This window comes from Lissotriton helveticus, chromosome 3_1 (genome assembly GCF_964261635.1).
Source record: "Lissotriton helveticus chromosome 3_1, aLisHel1.1, whole genome shotgun sequence".
NCBI lineage: Eukaryota > Metazoa > Chordata > Amphibia > Caudata > Salamandridae > Lissotriton > Lissotriton helveticus.
The window spans coordinates 589418152-589437582 of record NC_136061.1 but is presented as its reverse complement, the minus strand read 5'-3'; the positions used below and the strand labels follow the sequence as shown (position 1 = coordinate 589437582).

At 44.5% G+C, this 19431-nt stretch overlaps 1 protein-coding gene across 1 annotated transcript in view; it reads right to left on the bottom strand.

Annotated features, from left to right (window-relative positions):
• UNC80 (unc-80 subunit of NALCN channel complex) overlaps positions 1–19431 on the bottom strand; it is a 2761828-nt gene that overhangs the window by 342601 nt on the left and 2399796 nt on the right. The window contains exon 58 of the mRNA XM_078680564.1: positions 7243–7381. Within this exon, the coding sequence (XP_078536690.1) occupies positions 7243–7381 (139 nt within the window). The remainder of the gene's footprint in view (positions 1–7242; positions 7382–19431) is intronic.

Sequence of the window (19431 nt, the reverse complement as noted above, 5' to 3'; positions counted from 1 at the left end):
TTTTCAGACACCCTCTCTGCCCAACAGCAGACTGACTGCAAGCAAGTCTTGCAACAGTATGCTAATCTCTTTTCCCTGACCCCTGGTCTGACCACCTGGTGTACCCATGATATGGACACTGGTGACAGTAACCCTGTCAAGAACAAAATCTATCGACAATCAGATCAAGTCATGGAAAGCATCAAAGCCGAAGTCAGCAAGATGCTGGAGTTAGGGGTTATTGAACCCTCTGAGAGCTCCTGGGCTAGCCCAGTGGTTCTGGTGCCCAAGCCTCATCCACAGGGTGATAAGAGAGAGATGAGGTTCTGTGTGGACTATAGAGGGCTCAACTCTGTCACCAAGACAGATGCTCACCCCATTCCAAGAGCAGATGAGTTGATAGACAAATTGGGGGCAGCCACATTTCTCAGTACCTTTCACTTAACTGCAGTTTACTGGCAGATTGGCATGGCCCCAGGTGCAAAAGAGAAAACTGCATTCTCCACAACTGATGGGCACTATCAGTTTACTGTAATGCCTTTTGGGTTAAAGAATGCCCCTACCACCTTCCAGAGGTTGGTGAATCATGTCCTGACTGAGTTGGAGTCCTTTAGTGCAGATCTTGATGATATTGCTGTCTTTAGCTCCACCTGGCAGGATCACCTGATCCACCATGGAAAGGTTTTACAAGCCCTGCACTCAGCAGGACTGACTATCAAGGCATCCAAATGCCAGATAGGGCAGGGCATTGTGGTGTACTTGGGCCACCTTGTGGGTGGAGGACAGGTACAACCCTTACAGCCCAAGATCCAGAGGATCATGGAATGGGCAGCTCCAACAACCCAGACCCAAGTCAGGGCATTCCTTGGCTTGACTGGGTACTACAGGAGGTTTTTGTAGGGATATGGGTCCATTGTGACTCCCCTCACAGAACTCACCTCCAAGAAAATGTCCAAGAAAGTGAACTAGACTGTTAGCTGCCAAAAGGCTTTTGACACCCTGAAAGAAGCAATGTGCTCAGCACCAATTTACTCCAAGCAGTTAATACTGCAGACTGATGCCTCTGAGCTAGGATAGGAGCGGTTCTATCCCAGATCAATGAAGAAGGCCAATACCAACCTGTTGCTTTTATAAGCAGGAGGCTACTCCCCAGAGAGCAGCGTTGGAGTGCCATTGACAGGGAGGCATTTGCTGTGGTTTGGTCCCTGAAGAAGTTGAGGCCCTACTTGTTTGGAACTCACTTCCTGGTTCAAACTGACCACAGACCTCTCAGATGGCTAATGCAGATGAAAGGGGAAAATCCAAAACGACTAAGATGGTCCATCTTCCTACAGGGAATGGACTTTGAAGTGGAACACCGACCAGGGACTGCCTATGCCAATATAGATGGACTTTCCAGGTTCTTCCACTTAGACAATGAAGACTCCCTAGGGCAAGGTTAGTCTCATCACCTTTCCTTTGGGGGGGAGGGTTGTGTGAGAAAGTGCCATCTTTCTTGCATTGGTATGCCCCCACTTTTTGCTGAACAGCTGATGTGCTTTGACTGAGTGTGCCCTGGGCTCCTGCCAACCAGGTGCCCAGGGCCTGTGTTCCTTCCTTTAAAACTGTGTTGAAACTCAAACCCAATTGGCATCTCTGGCCACCTGTCAGCCCCAAGTAAATGGTACCCTAGGTACCCAGGGTATGGTGACCAGAGGAGACCCCTAAGGGCTGCAGCACTTATTGTGCCACCCTTAAGGGCCCTGTACCCTGACACCCACACACTGACTTTGAAGACTGAGTGTATAAGTACAGAACTAAACAAAGAGTCGACATGGCAAACATACCTGTGTGCCATGCCCACAAAACCCACTGCCCTGGCATACCTCTGTCACCCCTCTAGCTGGGTGCCCTATGCCAGTGCTGTGGGCACAGGTGCATGACCCCTGTGCCCCTACAGTACCAAGTTATTGTATTATTTTTCATGATATATATTTTTTTCAGTATTTTAAGTACCCATCCTTAATTTGTTTCCCTCACAGGCTACTCACAGACCATCTAGTTAGTCCAGAGGAAGACCCCAACAAGACAGTTATACTATCGCACATATTTAAGGGGTCGAAACGTCGTCGCTTTATTGCCAAGTGTTGATGATCGCCCAGGACAACAAAGAAATAATTTGATTAATTGCTCACTGGGCTGATATTTTTTTTTCAAAAACTTTGCACTGTGTTTAGATATAATTTTTCTTTGTAGTACATGTCCATGTATTTTGTGTAATGTGTTGTGATATGTAAATATTTAAATGTTTGTGTTCACTGAAGTTCATGAGTCTTAAAATGTTAGTACAGAAAAATCGTTCTGTGTGTATGTAAATATATGTATCTACTTAGGTTTAAACCTTTTCAAAATACTGAAAAAAAAGATATCATGAAAAATAACAGAAGAGTGTTGCGGTTCTTGGTTTGGACATAAGGTGTAATTTGCTCTTTCATTTGTTGATTGTTCTCATCCAGTTGGAGAGACATAATTGTATAAAGATATTTTTGATTTCCAAGAGTGGCAGAACCACTGCTCACTTATAGTATGAAGCCCCAGGTTCTGCACCTTACTGGGCTACCCCATTGTTTTATATCGCCTTCAGTACCAAGGGCCATTCCTGGGCACTGTAAGTGCAGTGATGCCATTAAGAGTATATGGTGCTGGGAGGTTGTCATTACGAACTCCACAGCACCATAATGGCTACACTGAAGGCTGGCAAGTTTGATATCAAACTTCTCAGCACATTAAACCCACACTGATGCCAGTGTGGGATTTAATGTAAAGTGCACTACAGAGGGCATCTTAGAGATGCCCCCTGAAACCTAACCTACAATCCACATCTTGTCTGAGGGGCTGCCTAGGCTGCCACACAGCAGACATGTTGCTGGACCCCTGGGTGGAGAACCCTCGCTCTCCTGGACCTGCAACAATGTACATCCTGGGACGAGGTGCCAACCCTCCTCCCCCGGGATGGGCAGGGGGAGCTTCAAAGGCATTCTGCCCTTGTGATCTTCTCCAGACCATTTGCTGTACCCAGCAACTGGCCCCCACTGGTTATGACCCCCACTCTAGCGGGAAGACTGGCGGGAAACCCTACGTCAGGAAGGGGGGGGCAACCTGTGCCAACTCCACCCCTCAGGTGGGAGAGGCGAGGCAGAGCACAACCCCGGGTCTGGCCATCTTGAAGAAGGGGAGCCCTGCCCAATCACAGCTAGGCTCCTGCCCCCCCTCCTACAGGAGAGAAGCAGGCTAGGGGGTGTACCCACCCCAGGACAGGGACCAATTGGTCTCTGCCCTTGCCCTACCTGTAACACCCCCTACATTTTGTATTTAGGGGCACCCTGAACCTGCCTTTCTCAGATCCCGATAAGAAAACAAGAAAGAAGATCAAGAAGAAGAAGAGCCGCCGTGCACCTGCTAACAACCGGACAACACCAACTGACTTTGACCCAGCCCTACAGGCCTGTCGATCCTGGAACCTGCCCCTGCTAAATCCCGGCGACTCCTGCAAACAGCAACCTTGGAAAACCCGGAGTACCTGCCTGCCTTGACCTTCTCAAAGACTGGGACTCCCACGAGCAGAGGCTCTGCTCCAACAGAAATACCCCTGGTGCCAGCCAGGAACCGCAAATCCAGTCCACTCTGCACAGGCCGAGCCTGGCCCGTGCCCGAGTGATCCAAGACTTCGAGGACGTCCCCCCCGGCGACTGGGACCCAAAGTCCAGTGCCCAAAGGCCCTCCTTGACGACCCGGACAACGCCTGCAGGCTCAGAGCCAGGGACCCCCTCAACTGCGACCAGCAGAGGGTAAGATTTCCCGACACCCAAAAACAGCCCTGCACCCAGTGCCCCATGGCACCCAGTGCCCCACGGCCCCCTGTGCCCTCCTTTGGGGTACTTACCTCTTCTCCAAGAACCCAACTTACCTCTCGAAGTGGTGGTCGCACCTGAAGAATCTCCGTCCACGAGACTGCAGCCTATGTTCACTTTGTAACTTTCCCATTGGATAACATTGAGCGACCAACGGCACAAAAGCACCCTGTACCCAGCCGCCCAAGTGCCGCTGGAAGTGCAACTACTACCCTACTCTACTTCCCCACTTGCCCTGAGGAAGTGACCAGGAGCTCAACTCCCACAGCCACGTGGCCTGCCTGCTTGCAGCCACCAACCAAAGGCCCCCTACCCTTCATTGGATTGCATTGGGCCTACTCTCTCTGCACCCAGCTGCCCCTGTGCTGCTGAGGGTGTAAACACTGTACCTTTCCGACTCTGGGACACCCCTGAGTCTATGCCCAGAACCTTAACCTCACCAGTCGAGTATTCACCTGAAAGCCGATAACTCACTTTCCTTCCATAGGCTAACATTGACTGGTTTTCACTGAAATTTCTTCTAAGTGTGGAGTTTTGAAACTTTAAAATATTCCTCTAAAATCAGCCGAATAACGATTTCCGAAATACTCACCTGGGATCAGGAGAGAAGCCACTGTCAATTTTTGCAAATTACAAATATTCTTTAAAAATCGTACCAACTACTGAAACGTAAATACTTACCTGTCTTAGGTAGAGGTCCCAGTGCTGAACCTAGGAGTCCAGTACTGGATTACAAAAGTAACGAGAACCTACTTTACCTGTGACTTGAATTTCCTTCCATAGGATAACATTGCTAGTTTTTCACTGAAAAGTTTCTAGGTGTCAACTTTGAAAATACATTTATATTCTTTAAAAATTACAACTGTAACCAAAACGCTTTTACTTAACTGTTTACAGCTTAGGTCCCGGGACTGAATCAAGGATCCAGTCCTGTGGTTAGAAAAGTAATCCTGAAAGTAATCAACTGCATTTATGTAGAAAAAACCATGGAGCTCAATGTTAAATTGTGTTTAAAATTGTGTTGCCTATTGCAACCCCAGTAACTATTGTACTTACCAAGTCTATTGCCTTTCTGCAAAGTAATTACCTAAAGTCACTCATATTGAGAGAAGTATATTTTGATACCTGTTGGTTCTAAAATAAAACAACTATATATTTTGATATAAAAACAATTGGCCTAGAGTTCAGTTCTTGAGTGTGTGAAACCTTTTGCTGACTGAGTGTGTACAACAAATGCTTTACACTGTCCTCTGATACCGCCTTACTGCTCGACCAAGCTACCACTTTAGAGGGTAAGGTCAGATCTGGCTTTAACCTCTGTTATACCTCTGGACATTGGGGACTCTATACACACTGTACCCTACTTTGGTCCAGTATATATAGAGCCACTTTCGTACACCATCATGTTTTGTCTGGGTCCAAAAGGCCATAACAACTTCTGGAACTGCTGATATCTTGCTTGTTCATGTCCCAAAGGTGATAGGTGTATCAGCCAAACAGACAGAATGCATTTACAGACACAAAACAACCGTTTGCCAAAGGCGTCAGTCCTGTTGTATTCTCTATCCAGAGGAGTAGTTGGAAACACAGTAATGCTCTCAGGAGTGGGGTATTTGGTGGGAAAGTCTCGGTCACCTACCTGTTGCATTATCAAGCCACTAGCATTCTGTATCTCAGGGTATAAAGAATCATCCGGGTAATGAGTCACATGCAGAACCCAAAATATATTGGAGCCTCTGCTGATAGCAATGACGCAGTAGAGGTACCAGGTTAGACTAAGGCAACATGACAACTGGTAGCACTTTCGTAATTTCATAGCACAACATTGGTCGAGCTCAAGCCCACATCGGTTCTTGGTCTGACATGGGTAGGGACACTGGACCATTCTTTGGTGTTTATGCGTTCGGCACCAGTGTCATGGTGGCGGAACCAGTGTGGATCGTGGGGCCAGAGTGAAAATCTTTACCAGAGTAAAGTATGGCCCCATAATTGTTTCTAAAAGGTCAAACCCTGCCGGGGAGGTATCCACCAGCGATAACCCGACTGGAGGCTCTTGCAGTTCAGTGCTGCCCAAATGTGTGCTAGATGGAGCTGGAATCACATTGAATATTTGCAGCATGCCCTCTTTGAAAGCCTCCTTCTGTTGTGGGGTCAGCAATCGCCTGGGGAACTCAAGGTACATTGAGACAGGCTCTATGACCGGTGACCTAGAAGGAGTGCAATTTGCCTAGACGCTCATGCGCCTTCTCTTGGAGTTGAAATGACAGTATGGGGTTAATATCTTTTGTACTCACCTTTGGATTTAGACTTTGAATTACCAGATGATTTCGAATAGGAATTGTAGCAGTCGCGGGAACAGGCTTAGAAAGAGTCCAGGCCCATGTCGTGAAGCAGGAGCAGTATGTACATGAAGATTGCACTTTTGTCTTGTGTTCAGCAACATACAGATACACCTCCCAGTCTAGAATTGCCTTCGGGTGCATGAGGGCACACTTATCACAAATCTTATAGTCGTATACCAAGCTGTTGTGTCCTCAGTCCAGGCACCAGAGAAATAGATTGTGCAGGTCAATTACAAAAAATCTGATTCCTGTAGTTGCTGAACAGCTTCAATCCGGTAACGGCAATGTTCCTTAACACACTGAGGAATGTTTGGAAGTCACTGGGAAACCGGAAAATTCTGGGGCAGTCTCTGGATTTGTGTCAGAAGGTCCCGAAGGAAAGGAACTGATGTCAGCACGCGAGGATGAAATTTATATGTGATATGGAGCAAAAACAGAGCTGCAAGATACCCCCCAGTGGCGTGCGGGAGCACTGCTTCAAAAAATCTCCAGATTAAGCCTGGGGATTATTCTAAAGTGGCGAATCTGCGGTTAGAAGTATTGTTGTTCTTGAAAATCAATAAAGTACTTTGAAATAAAAAAAATAAAAAAAAGAAGTATCCCATCAGAAATTTTTGTACCGAGATATTTTGAAACATCCCATCTACCAGCAGGTCTAGCCAATCACCAAGTGCCTACTCTTATCTATACTGTCAACATCCCTTTCACCTAATTCTGAAGATGGGAACGTAGATTCAACATTGTGAACAAACAAAATCATGAAAATAGGCTTAAGAATTGACATTAGGCATACCAACTATTTTCCAAATGTTTAGAAAGCCATTGTTTAGATTTCATATGGAATAGGCCATGAAGGAAATTGTATTGCAGTGGCAATGACTATGGAAATACTTTTTTAGCTTGCGTCCTGTGATTGCATTCATGGGCAGTTATTTCAATTACTGTGATCGCTGTACTTCATGTCCTATCTCTCTACATGTGGTGTGCTACACAGGTCACCCACAGGATACTCGCTCTTGTGTGTTTTTTACCTTTGGCTGGGTAGCAAGCCACTCTCGGGCTGACGGGCTGGGATGCTGGGGATATGTCCGGAGAAACGTCGTCTTCCAATGGAACTCATTAAGTACTCTTCCTGCTCACTTACCACACTGGGCATGCTCACAGAATCATCTAGGAGTAAGAAGTAAATAGAATAGATCAGTGAGTTATTAGGACCAACATAGTTTAAAGAATTGTGGGGCATATTACCAAGCAATAGCGATAATTATCGCTATTGCTTGGTTAGAGACAAAATTTAACCGCTGAGCTGCAGCGATTTTCATCGCAGATAAACCTTGGTATTACCAAGGTTTATCGCAAATGCGATAAAAAACGGCCGCAATGCATGAATATCGCTGAAAAGTCAGCGATATTCATGCATTACCGAGCTAATGCTCTTAGCCATGTTATCCACCTCCCATTGGATAACATGGCTAAGAACTGCTCAGGGTAGGTGTTAGCTTTAAGCGCGAATATCTCCAAAAGTTGGTAATAGGAGATAGCGATGTTAGCGACTGTTTCCAGTCGCTAACATCTTGGCACGCCCACTTTGCATGTCATTAGTGATAAACATCACTGACATGCAAAGTGGGGCCCAAGATGGTCGCTATCTCCTACTAGCTGTCGCTAACTGGTGTTAGCGACAGCTAGGTAATAGGGAGATAATTTTATCTCCGCTTTCTTGGCTTTTAAAGCCAAAAAAGCAGAGATAAACCCCCTTTATGTGTTTTGACTACACGAGTAAAGACATATGAATTGAGTACATTATGGGTCAAGCAATCATTTTGCAGAATATTAAGAGGCAATCCAAAACACTTTCTCAACATTTTTAATTTTTGTGATCTAACAGCATCAGTGCACACCTTCAGGCTAACTGAATCAACATAAATGCCAAGGATATGCCATTCCGAGATCTGGAGAATCAGTGGGGATGACTTTGTAAAGCAATCCTAGTCTGGAGAACCAGTGTATAGATTCAGATGAAGTTACACTTATCTTCAAAGTGTAACACTAAACCTACAAAGGTTCATCCACAGTCTTATCAATATTTTTGTGGCTGAAAACGCAGATGATTCAAGTTCTTTTTTTCTATTTTGGGATCTTTTACAGATTCATGTGGTTCATTAAATCGTGTTGGAATTCATAAAACAAAGTGGATCTACGAAAGCTAGTTCCTGAGGAATTAGTGAACAACTTACTTACCTTCGGTAATGCCCTATCTGGTGGAGACTCTATATAGCTGCCGATTCCTTACCAAAGAATAAACCCAGCCGTCTGACTGGATCTGGAACTTTTTCATAAGCAGACCCCTGCGCGCCTTTAGGTGGCATTGTTAAGCTCTGCTTGGCGTCATTGGTGTCGTCCACGCTTGAAATGATGATCATGGTGTGTATATAGGCGCCACACGGGCATGCTAACGTCAGTGACTTTTTGTAACTTTCCAAACCAGAAGTGCGGAGCCACGAAATTCATTGAAAACTGGTGTGGAAAACTAAGGCCCTGAAAGTGGAAAACGCTGTCCCTAGAAATTTGTTTACAGTGTAGGGAGGATGGGTGGGTCAGTAAAAAATCTGCGGCTAGATAGAGTCTCTACCAGATAAGGGGCTACCAAAAGTAAGTAACTTGTTAATCTGATAGCGACTTCTAACCACAGATTCCTTACCTAAGAATACATACACAAGCAATACCTCCCCGGAGGTGGGTCTTGAGACCAATTTCACACGAGGGAGTCCTGCAGGGAAGCACACATTGCTGTCTGGTATATGTCCAGGACCAGAACTCCGCGAGCTAATGCAGTGGTTGAAGTTTTAGCTCTGGTGGAATGAGCATGCAAACCCTCAGGGGAATGCTTCTTATCCAATGGCCTGCAAGGGATCCACACCACTGTTTGCACACCAAACAACATAGCTGCCCCATCTGCCGGAGTATTCAGACTTAGTGGAGGGGTGATAGACAGACAATATAACGTCCAGTGGCAGATGAAAGGAGCTCAAATATCCCTGCTCAATCTCCATGCATGTAGGCGGAGGCCTCGGAGACTGGACGTAGAACCAGTTCCCTGACTGGGAGAGAAGGTCCGACCTGAATGGCAGGCATAGCGAAAGACATGTGGAGAAGAGCAGGAGGTCTACGTACCACACCCTTTTCAGCCAATCCGAGGCTATAAGAATGCCTTGGGCTCAGTCTTGGCAAATCTTCCTCAGAACCAGAGGAATCAAGGGTATTGGGGTTAACTTGTAATGCAGCTGAAAGTTCCACCTCACGTCCCCCAAGGCTACCCTTGGATACTGGAGGATGGAGAATTGTTGGCATTGAGCCTTTTCAAAAGAGACGAATAAGTCCACCTGAGGAGTACCCCACAGGTCAAAGATGTCCTGGGATACGTCTTGTAGAAGTCACCACTCATGATCAGCAAGATAATGCCGGTTTAGACTGTGGATTCTGAAGTTCAGAGACCCCGCTAGGTGATTGACAGTTAACCAGATCCCTTGACAGTGTGCCCAAGACCAGTCCAAGACCAGTCTCAGAGCCTCCAGACAAAGGAAGGGAGGCTCTACTTCTTGCTTTTTCACATACCACATCACATTTGTGTTGTCTGTCAAGATCTGGACAGACCGACCTACAATGGAGCGAAGGTAGGCCTTCAGTGCTAGCCGAATTACTCGAAATACTTTAAGGCTGATATGAAGAACCTACTCTTCCTGAGACCAGAGGCCTTTGATCTCCAGATGAGCTTTTCACCCAAGGGTGGAAGCATCCGTCACTACCATAGTCAAGGCGAAGGAGGAGTAAAGGCCATCCCAGATGTCAGGTTCACCTTGTTCCTCCACCAAGTCAAATCTGCTGCAGCTCTGGGGAGATCACAATGAAATCCAGCAGGTCTGCCCCGTACTGTAGCCACTGTCTGTGGAGGCACCACTGCAGGACCCTCATGTGCCAACAGGTGTGCATGACCAGGAGAATGCAGGAAGCTAGCAGGCCTAGGAATCACAAGACTCTTAGGACTGGAAAGCTCATATCTGACTGGAAAGATGGAATTATTTCCTGGATGTTTGAGATACTCTATAGAGGAGGGAAGACATGGGAAGGGTGGTGTCCAGTACCAAATGTATGAACTGGAGTTGTTGGGAAGGCCACAGGTGAGATTTGGGCTTGTTCAAAAAGCCCAGGTGGAACAATGAGAACGTAGTTGACTGCAGGTGGTGCAACACCATCTCTGGTGAGCTGGCTTTGAGGAGCAATCCAGGTATGGAAAGATCGGCACACCCAACTGTCTGAGATGGACTGCCATCAACTTGGTGAAGACTTGAGGTGCTGGTGTCAACCCAAAGGGAAGTACAATAAACTGGTAGTGTGTAGCTGGGTCCAAACTGGAGTGGCAAAACAACGATGGATTCAATCTAGATCTCTTGACTGGGGTGAGTTGTTGAAATGTTTCAGCCCCCCATCCATTATCTTGTTGTGTTTGCAGTGTGTGGAACCCACCACAAACCACAGGACAGTGATGTGAAGGCACGCATCCTGCAAGACCAGTGAAACCGTCCAGTCTCCAAACTCTAACACCAGTAGAACTTGAGCTAGGGTCGCATTTTAACTTTTCCTTTCTGAGGAAGACATTCAGGGTCTTGAGATCCAGAATGGGCCGCCGTCCTTCTTGGGCACCAGGAGGCAATATGCATTACAACCTTTGCCTATATCCCTAACTGACACTAACTCCACCACTCCCTTCACAAATGATCTGCCGTTGTTGAAGAGTATGGGGGGGCGGGAGGGATAGAGGGCAGAACCTGAAGTAAGGGAAAGGTGTAACCCTTTTCTATAATTTGAGGCGCCCACTGGTCTGAGGAAACAGCCTTCGATGCCGGAAGAAAATGGGACACAACCGCCCTCTCACAGGCTCTGAGTGGGGTTGGAGCGACTAACTGGGCCGGCTTTCCTTCAGGCACAGGGAAGGAAGATGAGGTGCAAGGTGGATCCACTGCCTTTCTCACTGGAACGTCCCCTATATTGGGGAACAATGGGGTTAAGTTGCTGCTGGAGCAGCTGGTATTGCCCATATTGGAAGGTGGAACCTCTCCTAAAGCCACGAAAGCCACAAAGGGATCGAATGGAGGAACCTCAAGCCCCAGTGAACATGCTGTGGTCCTCAAAATCTTGCATCTCTCCAGCACCAAATCTGTCTTTTTACTGAAGAGGTGCACCCCGTCAAATGGAAGATCCATTAGGTTGGACTGGACATAAGATGAAACAGAGGTCGCCATGGCCTGGGCGGAAGAGTTAGTCATGTCAACGCCCGACTTAATAATGTTGCGGGAAGCATTTTGTCCATTGGTGTTGACCTCTTGAAAATGGCCTATCATGTCTGGAGGAGTGTCAGTAGCATCATCTCGGCCATGTTCCACAATGCATGGGCATACCGGGCAAGAATACAGTTGGCGTTTAATGATTTCCACGCCATGCTTCCCGCGGAAAATGCTTTCTTGCCCCAAGCCTCTAGTTTTTTAGACTCTATGTCCAATGTCACCATGGACAAGGCCTCATCCACCTGAGTACTGAAGCAGGATACATCTAAAACTAGGCTCTCTGGGGAGGGATGCGTGGAATGGAATGGTGGGTCAACTGGTGCTGAATGATAGCATTGCGCTACAAGCCAGTTGACTACCAGAGTAGATGAGGCTTCTCCCAAGCCACCAGGACAGTGGTCATCAAAGCCTCAATGAAAGGCAACAAGGCCTCCGACAAGGCTGAGGAGGGCAACAAGACTTCTGTGAGGACATTGGTTTTTGTTTCTGCTGATGGAAATTGCAAATTCAAGGCTTCTGCAGCTTTCAACATGATTTTATGAAGGGACATCACCTCAGGTGTGGGTGTCCAGCAGGGAACTCCATGTCCAAGTATCCAGGCCACTAGCTGATGATAGGCCGTGAAAATCTTGTAGCAGATCCTGCTTTTGGTCTACAAAGAGGTGACCTTCCACAGGGTCTGAGTCTGTATCAAAGAATCCATGGAGCCGTGCTTGGTAAGCCTCCTCTTCCAGCAGTCTCTGTGCTTCTCATGGGGGAGTGAAGCAGGAGTTCGATGTCGGGCTGTGGCATCGGTGGTAGGGGTAGTGGTGGAGGTGGTGGCGGCGACGCTGACTATAAAGGTAGATGCGGTTCAGAGAATCCGAGGGCTGGGTCAAAGCAGGGAAGAGCTGCCAGATCAGAAGGTGCAGTACCAAACAGCATCGGTTGAAATGGCATGAACAGCAAGAGTTGTACTGGAGCTGTCAAACCCAAAGGGCTCTGTACAGCGCTGACGCATTGCAAATATGTTGTTCAGAGCATTGAGGACACAGCTGGATCAGAGCCCGGCATCGGAAAGTCAGGGACCTGCGATATTGAAGGCTCAGGCATGGAAGCCAGCAACAAAGGTTCTGGACACAGTGGAGGTCTGTTCGGAGCCAGTCCCAGTGGAGAAGCAGCGCTGCATGGAGGGTCCTCAGCCGGGTATATTCATTAACATCGGCTCCAAGGATGAATGTTTTGTGGGAGTCGAAAATCATCTAGGTGACTTACCTTCGGAGTGCTTCTTTGAATTTATATGATGCCTCCTGTGCTTCATGGATAAAGAAGAAGGAGAACAGAAGCGTGGTCAAGAGTATTTCCGGCACCAATGATCATCCTTGGCCCATAAAGCTTGGCCTCCTGCTCCTTGACTGCCTTGGGGTTCATAGGGAGGCCGAAAGTACAAGATTTGGTGTTGTGGTCAGAGCCCAAGCACCACAAACAGTTTGAATGGGAGGTCCATGATGGACATCGGTCCTGACAATACCTACAGGACTTAAAACTTGATTTCCTTGGAGGAGACATTGGCACTGTTTTGGTTTTAAATTTATGTGAAAAAAACACCTCAGAGATTGAAGCTTTGGTTCTGCCTCAAAGGCACAGAAAAAATAAAACTGATTTCGATGAGTTGGGGCAGGTGCTTTATGAACTTGGGGAAGTCGCCTGATGTTACCTCCGGCGCCGACTCAGACACCCTTCACTGGGGGCACCACGGCTTCGAAGTTTCCCATATCCAGTCCGATGCCTGGGGATAGTTCTACAGCTGATGAATCTGCAGTTAGAAGTATCTATCAGAAAACCTGTACAGGCAGTAGACAGGGTGGCAGGTTAAATAATTTTGTTCATGTTCCTTGGGTCTTTAATTGAAGGAGATAACAATATAAATCTCCTTTTCACCTAAAAATAAGAGTGATGCAAACAAGATACTCCCTCATGCAAAATCCAACAGTCCAATATTCAAGGAGAGATGCTTTCGATTATTAAATGCTTGCTCCACTGAAGTTTGTCAAGCTACTCTGCTCTACCAATTCATCATTACATTCCTGAAAGCCTCGTTGCCATTATGGCAGGGTCACAACAATCTAGAATAAATACATTCCTCTGTAAAGACCAAAACTTTAACTGCCCCCAGAGAATCCATCTTTGGAATGCATGCCCACTTTAGGAGCAGTTTCTAAGCAATCTTTGTACTAAACAGAGTCTCTGGCTTTTAAATTATGTCCACTGCCAGTGTACATGCTGAGCTAAATTCCATTGTTTTAAATACTCCAAATGTTACCACATAAGATATGACGGTGACAGACTGTATATCTTATGACCTACGCTTATTAGCTCATTAGTCTGTTGCTGACGTGGCCTGTCTGGCAACAATGCATTAGATGAACAACCCACTTGCAGAAATGTCACTGGCGAGCCACCTTCCTGCTTGCACCAGGACTCCTACTCAATGTTTTCGGTACCCACATCATTAAACAATAATCTGTATATCATGACCTGCTAGTTGTACTAAACAACTCTCTTGCTGCAGTCATTCAGATTTTGTCTGAGCGATCGGATAAACTGGACATATAGGTGGCTCTGCAATAAACATCAGCTTCTTGCATGGTTTCTCCAGAACATAAGTTTACTCCTTTGGTATGCTCAACTATCTTATCATGCGCCATCCTTCCTGTAACTGCCCTTTGGTAATTGATAAACTAGCCACTCTTTCTGATATACTCAGTACTTAAGTTGAATATTTCAAGAAGGCAGTAAATAATATTTCTTTATTTCATTCTGTGTTGGTCAATACCCATGATCAGACGACTAGGAAGAAAATCCAAATTTCATACAGTAACAATGAGGTGGCCAGAAACCTAGCCTTCCTCCTCTGAATGCAGTCTAGCTGTTACCAACACACTCAATCAAGAAAGATATCAGAATCAACAGATATTGAACCATCTAGAGTGGTCACAAAAGGCTGAATCTGTATTCCCAAATTCTGCTGACAAGATGTTACTGCAAGGGGAACATTGGTAAGGGAAAACAAATTAGAGAGTGCTCTAGGAGTTTCTCTAGGAAATAAACTGATTTTTTTTAAATAACTACTAAAATCAGAAAAAGTAAATTTTTCTGAATTCAAATGGCTAATATTGCTATAAATACCTATCCTGTATTTGGAAATTTCAATAAGCCTCTCTCAACAGTTGTCATGGCATGCTTAAAAACTTCCGCTTTACTCTCCCGTTAAAGATATTCATACTCAGACACTACCCATTCCACATGAGGGTGATTTCGCACATTGCTTGACCACGACAACAGAGACGATGGAAAGGCTAGAAAAGACAGATGTTTCTTCTTTAAAATCTTGTGCTGCTCCCTTTTTCAGTGTTGTGAAATAATTTCACTTAACCAAATGGACCAGACAACAATTACCGCCTGCCTCTGGGTGGAATTCCCAACTGCACATGTTGAGTAGGGCACCTAACAGCCGAGTTTATCGCAGGAAAAATCCAACAATCCTATGAAGAACATGAATGTGATTAAAGGGTGTTGTTCCTCACAAGCCACTCCAGCACATGGAGCTATAGGAGTTGTTACTACTAATTCATCAGTGTCCCCTCAGGCTTTCAGTTGACAAAACATCACTCTCTTACCAAATCTATTGTTTAAACAAACAGGCTAAAAGTTAACACTCTTCGCTTGATCACTCACTCCAAGTGTATGCTGATGCTTTATGGGAGAGACACTTGGGCATCACAATATACTGAACCATGACGTAAACACCTGCTCTGATTTGAAGCATCTATTAACTGTAGACATTGATAACGCTGAGTGTACACCTCACCATGGCAAGAAAACAAAAGTGTAAGAGACTTGGGGCTGATTTAGAGATTGGTCAACGTGTTACTCCTTCACAAACATGACAGATATCCCAAGGGCCATATTACAAGAGCCATTGGATATAATGAATGTGGAATAAAGCGGATGAGATATCCGTCATATTTGTGATGGAGTAACACATCTGCTAAACTCTAAATCAGGCCACAGGGTTCAAAAACTAGGATATACCACTTCAGCCAGTTCTACTCAGAAATTTCCCAACCCCATTTCTTTGAAATGATCAAGAAAGGGCGAATAATCAAAATCCAAATCCAACTTCCCCTGTGATAAAAATATTAAAAATTAGCCAATCTCTAACTTTTGATGGGTAGCTCTAAATCGTACTGGAACCACTGAAGGGAAAAAGTCTGATTACCACCATTATAAGTGGTAAGTCAGATTGGAACTGGGCCACGAAGGCAACTACACCAAAACAAACATCTTCAGCATTCTTGATTTTAACTTTCTATTATGCAATGTGGTTGGGCTTAAACACATTTCTGGGGTACCTGAGTCTTAACATTTCCTCATCAAATACAGCATAATATGTGTCAAAGAAGCCTGGGCGATAAGAACATTAATTTAAATGAGAACACAGCTTCTTGACATCTGGTAATCCTGATAAATCGAAGGACAGGCCAATTGGTGGGACGGTAATCTCTTTTTCTAACATCCTGATGGGCACTTCAGTTGCCTATCTTCACTGCCTCTCTCCAATGACATATTGGCAATCAAATGCTCTCTTTAGCTCAAAAGAAAAATAGACACAAAAATGGAACAGCTATAAATCATTGGAAATGCATTTATTGATCCAGCTATGAATCAAAAGAGATCATAATCAGTGAGCTAAAATCTGTTGACCTACAACAATTCATAATAGTGGCGGATGCCACTATTATGATTTCAGGCAATTCTGTTCTCATGCAATCTCAAACAGACAGATGTACAACAGACCAGATTACTTTTCTCTGGAAAATCCCTACTCCAGACATCCCAATTCAACGTAAAGATGCTATGAGTAAGCAAGAGTTATTATTTCTCCAGGTGCTTAGCTTCTCCTCTGTAAATGGTTGGTTTCCATCAGACAGGTCCAATACAATTCTCTCATACCTCGCTGAAAAAGCATACTGTTCTCGATTATGGGCCGTATGTTAGAGTTTGGAGGCTGGGATACTCCATCATAAAAACAATCTATATCCGTCCTTCATATTGCAAGTCTATTATAGCCTTTCACAATTATAATAAAGGGGACAGATTATGTGTTACTTTTTCAAGGAGTATTTTGTCTGCCTAGCTCTAAGGTCTTATATCTTTGTTCAACTAGATCTATTTGTTTTTTTATATTGATTTCTGAATTATTCCCCATGTGGAGAGTGCTCATTTTTCAATATAACCCAGTGTGTCTTATTAACCAAACACTGATAATTGTATAAAGGTCACAAAAGGGACTGGCTCAAAAAAACACCTCATATTATCCCGTAGCTGTCAGGCATCTGTCATTGCTTCAAAAGATCAATTCCAACATCTGATTACAGCTCCTTATTGGTCATTAGATGCCTCCATCAGGTGCCAAGTTAATACAAGTCTTTTGTGTACAACAACTAAACATACAACATCTACAAAATGGAGAAACAAAAAATAACCTTGATGCAGATAATCACCATACTGAACAAAATATTATTTCATCTGATTCTTGGGAGGCTTATATTCTTACTTTATATACTGAAAAAGAATCAACTGTATTACCTCTGTTTCCCTTCCATGCGGGTTCAACATCTATTTCCAATATTGCTGTAGCCAAGACGATTGCGGAGTGCTGGTGTAAAGGTACCAAGATCGAAATTAACTTTTAGCTACACTCTTTAAATCTCATACAATTTTTTTGTCTTAATTACTCGTCCATCTGTGCAACTCATGTTTGAAATCATCTGCAGTTCTTAGTTCATGGACACACTCTATGTTTTACCCTCTGTATTGGCAAGCTGATATCTCCTTGCCTGACAACTATTGAATAATCCTCCTAGTGGAAGTTTAAGCATACTTCTTCACCCACTTGCTTCAGAAGGATCTCCAAGAATGGTTTGATTCCAGTCCTACAATCTGGATTTCACCCTGCTTGTGTGACCTTAGACAACATAGTCACCTTGATGATGATGGTGTACAAATATCAAACTACAAGCAAGCTTCACATTATGCCTGCTGGACTAGCTTCAAGGCTGTCTTCGAAAGCTTGTGCAGAAATCTTCTCTGGTCCAAATTCAACAACCCGGATATTCCTCCGATTTTGCTTAGGGCAGAATCAAAATAGGGCAAGGCAATTATGTATCCCCATTTGAAACACTAAGAGCCCGATTCACAAAGGTAAACTGAGACGAAAGTCTAACTTTATGAATTTTGGTATTCACAAAGGGCATTTACTACTCGTAAATGCCCTTTGTGAATACTGAAAGTCATAAAGTTAGACTTTCGTCTCAGTTTACCTTTGTGAATCTGGCACTGAATTCCTACCCTAAACTATGAGTTGAGAAGGATCTATTGTCAACTACCCATCCTATCTACCAGGAGCATACTGAAAATCATGTAGATGAAATTCTCCACAGCACTTACTTATGCTCGGGAGTCCTTTCCAAGTAGACTTCCCTCAACTGGCTAGATCTCGCCCAATGTGCATTATTTAAACACTTTCCTCCTCTTCTTCGCTCCCTAAGGCAGTTTTGGATCAGAATTTGAATTTAGGTTGATTATTGCAGGTACTGGGGATCATGGCTAGCTTTGCCAATTCAAAACTTTATTAGGTATGTGAAAATAACCACAAAAATAATTAACAATAAAAACAACAGCACGTGATTATAATCAGAGATAAAAACAAGAGCAATTACACATGATTGTAATTATAAATAATCATACCAAAAGCACATATACACATTTCTTAAAATACTTCTATCCAGTTCCCATGAAATTCATTGTCATATCAAAAAACAAAACTTTTAAGTGTATTGATTGCTTTTATAATAAAAAGCACAACATCAAGGCAAACCCTAAGATCGTTTAACTCAAGCCTGTATTTCAGGATAACAATATTCAATCTGATAGTTTTGGCAAGCTAAAGAGGTTTTAATTAATGGCGCCTAAAATTAGAGTAATAATCACAGACTAGCATAAAGTACAGAGGGCCAGATGTAGGTAATTTTATTTTACCACTTCTTAAATACCGAATCATACCGATTCGGTATTTAAGAAGTGGTAAAATAGATGGGGGGAGATGTATGTATTTCTGAATCGGTAAATACCGAATCGTTAAGATTCGGTATTTACCGATTCTGTAAATACCGAATCGGTAATGCCCATTGATTCCTATGGGCATTGAAGCCCATAGGAATCAATGGGCATTACCGAATCGGTATTTACAGATTCGGTAAATACCGATTACAGCAAGGGTGCAGGGGGTGTCACTTTGACACCCTCTAGCACCCCAAATACAGGCATGTGTGCCATGTGGCACACAGACATGCCCTTAGGGCATGTCTGTGTGCCACATGGCACAGGTGTGCATGCACAGATGTGCATGCACACCTGTATTCGGTATTTTACCACCCAATTGGATTGGGTGGTAAAATACTGAATTCTGAAGGCCTGTAGCACTGTCAACAGTGCTACCTACATCTGGGTTTTACCGAATCGGTAAAATTACCAATTCGGTATTTTACAGATTCGGTAAATTTACCGTTTCGGTAAATTTACCGAATCTGTAAAATATTTGCCCCTACGTCTCGAAAACCAATTACCGGTCGGTAACGGCCGAAATCGGCCATTACCGACCGGTAATTGGCGACCTACATCTGGCCCATAGTGCTTTGCTTGCTCTGGCCATCACAAGGGCAGGGCATTGTATCTTGAGGACAATATTTCAGGGAGGGGAAGGTAGCTATATGATGGGCAATCCATAGTCTATATCTAATACAAAATGGTGTATCAAATTTGAAACATAAGTTA